The following is a 5,005-nucleotide window of genomic DNA, read 5'->3' on the forward strand; positions in this document are numbered from 1 at the left end:
GTGGTGGGTGTTGTTAGGAGCCATCGAGTCAATTTCTAAAGCTAGGGACAAAGACATTGGAGAATTCTAACATCATCAGTCAGAAATCGATCAAACATGCAATCAAGACGCATTGATAATTATTGGCAACTGGAATTCAAAAGTCTGAAACAAAGAGGAAGGAACAGTAGTAGGAAAATATGGTCTTAGTATAGAAAGAAACTGGAGATTGATTGCATGAGAGAATTTTACAAGACTCACAACTCGTTCACAGCAAATGCCTTTTTTCCAACAACAAATGGCGACCATACACATGGACGTCTCAGATGGAATACACAGGAGTCAAATTGACTGTGGCAAGAGACCGTGGAGAAGCTCAATATCTGCAGCTAAAACCAGGCCAGGGGCTGACTGTGGAACACGCCGTCAATTGCTCATTTGTAAGTTGAAGTTGAAGAAATTCAAAACAAGCCCACATGAACCGAAATATGAGCAGTCTGTCTCACTTGAATTTGGAGGACATCTCAAGAACAGATTGCTGTACTGAACACGAATGACAGAAGATGACGCAGTGAGCTGTGGGGCGACCTCAAGACAGCATACAGGAAAAAAGCAAGTTCATAAAAAATACAGGAAGGAAAACAAAAGGTCAAAGTAGACATCAGAAGAGAGAGATCTGAGACTTGCTCTTAATCATAGAGTAGCTAAGACAAATGGACAAAATGATGAAGTCAAAGAGTTGAACAGAAAATTGTGAAGGGCATCTTGAGAAGACAAAGTAAAGTATTATAATAAAATGTGCAAAGACCTAGAATTAGAAAACCAAAAAGGAATATGTTCAGTGTATCTTAAACTGAAATAAAGAAAGAATTCAAGCCTCGAGTTACAACACTGAAGATTCTGTGGGCAAAATGTTGAGTGATGCAGGAAGCATTAAAAGAAGATGGGAAGAATACAGAGTCACTGTACCCAAAAGAACTCATCGACGTTCAACCATTTCAAGAGGTAGTATATGAGCAGGAGCCAGTGGTTCTGAAGGAAGAAGTTCAGACTGCACTGGAAGCATTAGGCGAAAACAAGGCTCCAGGAATTGATAGAATGCCACTTGAAATCTTTCAACAAGCTGATGAAGTGCTGGAAGCACCCACTCGTCAATGCCACGAAGTGTGGGAGACAGCAACTTGAGCAACTGACTAGAAGAGATCCAGATTTGTACTCATTCCAAAGAGAGGTGACCAAACAGAATGCTCAAATTACAGAACAATTTGAGGGTGGGTGGAGAGGGGAAGCTGATTACAAGGATCTGCATATAACTTCCTCCCCAGAAAAGTGGGTGAAGGGAGATGTCGGACAGTGTAAGATATGACAAAATAATTTATAAATTATCAAGGGTTCATGAGGGAGGGGGGGACAAGGGAGGGATGGGGAAAATGAGCTGATGCCAGGGGCTTAAGTAGAGAGCAAATGTTTTGAGAGTGGTGATGTTAACGAATGTACAAATATGGCTTTATACAATTGATGTATGTATAGATTGTGATGAGTTGTATGTGCCCCTAATAAAATGAGTTAAAAAAAATTATAGAACAACTTAATAGCACTTGTAGGTAAAATTTTGCTGAAGATTATCCAACAACGGTTGCAGCAGTGCATTTAAAGGGAGCTTCCAGAAGTTCAGGCTGGATTCAGAAGAGGATGTAGAATAAGGGATATTATTGCTGCTAATACCAGAAAGACGTGTACTTATGTTTCATTGACTATGCTAAGGCATTCGACTGTGTGGATCAGAATCAATCCCAGAACACTAAATTGTGGTCTTGAGGAACCTGTACATGGATCAAAAAGCAGTTGTGAAAACAGAACAAGGGAATACTACATGGTTTAAAATCAGGAACGTGACGTAGAGATCCCAGTGGTGGTGTAACAACAGCAAGGTAGCTGAGGAATTACTAAGAGGCAGTAGAAGGGTGAGTGTGATGGTGGGACAGGAGGAAGTTAAAAGGAAACAGAGGAAAGATGTAGGAGGCAAAGCTATGGGTAGAGGTATAAACATAGTGTGCACTCATGTAAATGTATTCATAAAAATAGAGGTCTCGGCCTATGTACATATATAGCAGTACATTGAAGAAGTGGATGGACTTTGGGCCTTTGCTCAAGCCCTCCCTCAGCGCAAGAACACTTTGTTCTAACAACCTGGCATTCTCTGATGCTCACCCTCCCAACATGATCGCTGAAGACAAAGTGATGCACAAGCAAATGTGGTGAAGAAAGCTGATGGTGCCTTAAAGGCTTGAAGTTAAACAAGCGGCCATCTAGCAGAGAACCAACAAGCCCACATGGAAGAAGCACACCAGCCTGTGAGATCATGAGGTGTCGATGGGATCAGGTAACAGGCACTAGAAGACCCCAAACAAACAAACACGTATTGTTGAGAACGAAAGGGGTCGGAGCAGAGACCCAAACCCCATCTCTAGACAATGGGACATCCCCTCACAGAAGGGTCATGCCTTTCCTCCTTACTTCCCGAGCTACCTCTCGTGTACTCTAAGCGCTCCCAGCACAAAGCTACAACGTACAGGGGCACATCTGTACGGAGCCTCCCGCCTCCTGGTACGCTGTGTCCTCCCTTTTTATAGCGTAAGCTCTCTTTCTCCTAACCCCTAGGTTGTCCCTTATGAAAGGAAGGTCTCAATATATAACTGATACACAGATTATTTATAGTATATTAGCAGAGATGTGCAGCTGTCGCCAAGATCAATTTTAGAACATCTTCATCACCCCCCCAAAAGAAAACCCATACCTTTGTAATTATTTCCATGTCCTCCCAACACCACCTGACCCTCCCGCCCAGCCCCAGATAACCAGTAATTTGCTCTGTTTCTATGTATACACCTATTTTAGACATTTTGTACAAATGAAATCCTACATAGTCTTTGCTGGCAGGTTTCTGTCACCCATCCATGTCATAGGAAGTATCCCTTTTGATAGAGCTTAAACCCTTGACAGTGCTCCTTATTCTAGAGCTTTTGAAACCTACTGGGCCATCAGGTACCACTGTAGGGGGTTTGGGGGTAACAATGGTTTTGTTTTATAACAATAACCATTGGCCCTATTGGTCATATTAGCTCTTTGATTTCAAGCTTAGTAGATTCAGGACATTTATGGTCATATGATTTTGTTAATAAAAAAGCAATTCCATTTCTCAGTAAAGACTTCACTGTGCTCTCCTACCTTTAGGAGATAGGCCTACCCTGAAAACATTGACATTTCAGTGCCTTGGCCAGAAACCCTCCTTCAAGGGTGTTTTTCATCACAACAATGCACCTGCTCGTTCTTGGAGGATAGGAAGGGCTGTCCCAGGAGAATGTCCTTGGGAAATTGTACCCCATCTACCTACAGCCCTGTTACTGTCCCTTCAGACTTCTTTTTGCTCTCCCAAATCGAAGAACATTAAAAAGGAGCACGATTTGAGTCTTGAGGATTCTAAACTGCCATTCTTCAAGCAAGGAGAGAAATGGAAGTACCATCTTCAGACGAGGTAGTTCTAAATGGAGGATATATTGAGAAACAATAGCTATATTTTTTATTATTTTGTAGTTCTTCTCACAGCCTTTTAAATAGCCCATATAGTTTCCCAGTGAATTGTATCATTTGGCCACTCAGAAGGAGAGAGCTGTTTTTAAAGGATTGGTCACATGGGGGACATCAACATCTAGAATGTGCTCTGGGCATGACATACTAACTCCATTTAAACCTGAGCACTTTTTCTTGATTGAAAAACCGGCTGCTGTGTAGTTGATTCTCACTCACAGCCCCTTCGTAGGGCAGAGTGGAAAGTACCCCTTGGGGTTTCCAAGGCTGTAAATCCTGATAGCGGCCGACTGCTTCCTCTCTCTCCCTCAGAAGGGCTGGTGGGTCTGAACTACTGACCTTTCTGTTAGTAGGTGAGAACTTACACTCTTCTTCCTGGCACCCAGTTTTTAAAACAGCGCGCATTTTAAGTTGAGATACGTGGGAACCTCTCAAGCCCTCCTGGAAGCTGACTCACAGAACAGTCGGAGTAAAACCAATCTTCATTTTTGGTGACGTCTCTAGAATTTGTTTCCTGGATTAAATTGTTATTTGAAAACTTAGACTCAGAGAGGCTCCTAATTATGCAGGTTGCTAACGTACATTGATTTTTCTTTTGCAGAAGCTGAGTATCTACGGGGACTTGGAGTTTCTGAACGAACAGAAGCTAAACAAATACCCAGCGTCTTCTCTGGTGGTGGTTAGGTCTCGACCAGAAGATCATGGAGAAGCGGGACCTCTGCCCACAAAAGTAGGCCTTGCTCACTCAGAGGTTTGAGCTGCTGTTGTTCTTTTTAAATAAAGGCGTAATCGACATCCAACTTTCCACATCTGATAGAGCTTTTGAAATAGTTTCATTGGACATAAGCCTTAAGAAATCACTAGAAAGTTCAAATAAAGTTACCCAAATCTTTAAACACTGTGTGCTGTAATTGCCCTGTATTTATTTGTCTTTGGATAACTGTACTGGTCTCTGAGACAGGATGCTGCTGATTTTTCATCTCTCCGCGCCCACCCGTCCCTGACCTAGAGAGAATTCAGGCACGCCCTGGGAGAAGGCCAAGGGCACGAGAAGGGGCACGGTCAGAGGGTCGGAGCCATGTGTGTGCTCGTCTCAGACCACAGCTGTTTCTGTGCTTTGTTTTGTTGGATGGATCTTTCCAAAGATGTGTGTCTCATTTAGAGAGCCTTCTAGTGTAAAGATATTTTCAGAGGAGACTTTGCATTGTGACAGTAAGAATCAGTCTCTTGTGATGTAGAACTAAATATAGGTGTCACTTGGTGGGGAAAGGGGATATTGATATTCCCTTACCGACAATAACATGGATGTAAAAGGGATATCAGGTGGCACAGTGCACCAGAATCTGACTATGCTTCCGTGTCATTATAGCATACGATGTTAAATAACTTTGCAAACCAGTACTTTGTTTACTCACGAGGGCATCGCTGGCAATGGCAC

At 42.7% G+C, this 5,005-nt stretch overlaps 1 protein-coding gene across 1 annotated transcript in view; it reads left to right on the plus strand.

Annotated features, from left to right (window-relative positions):
• TMEM59 (transmembrane protein 59) overlaps positions 1-4,468 on the plus strand; it is a 25,081-nt gene extending 20,613 nt beyond the window's left edge. Inside the window, exon 8 of the mRNA XM_004699401.3 lies at positions 4,169-4,468. Within this exon, the coding sequence (XP_004699458.1) occupies positions 4,169-4,324 (156 nt within the window). The 3' untranslated portion in view covers positions 4,325-4,468. The remainder of the gene's footprint in view (positions 1-4,168) is intronic.
• The last annotated feature ends 537 nt before the right edge of the window (positions 4,469-5,005 follow it).

The sequence above is a fragment of the Echinops telfairi genome, unplaced genomic scaffold, assembly GCF_000313985.2.
Source record: "Echinops telfairi isolate 266 unplaced genomic scaffold, ASM31398v2 ScPeMD7_443;HRSCAF=831, whole genome shotgun sequence".
NCBI classification, from domain to species: Eukaryota; Metazoa; Chordata; class Mammalia; order Afrosoricida; family Tenrecidae; genus Echinops; species Echinops telfairi.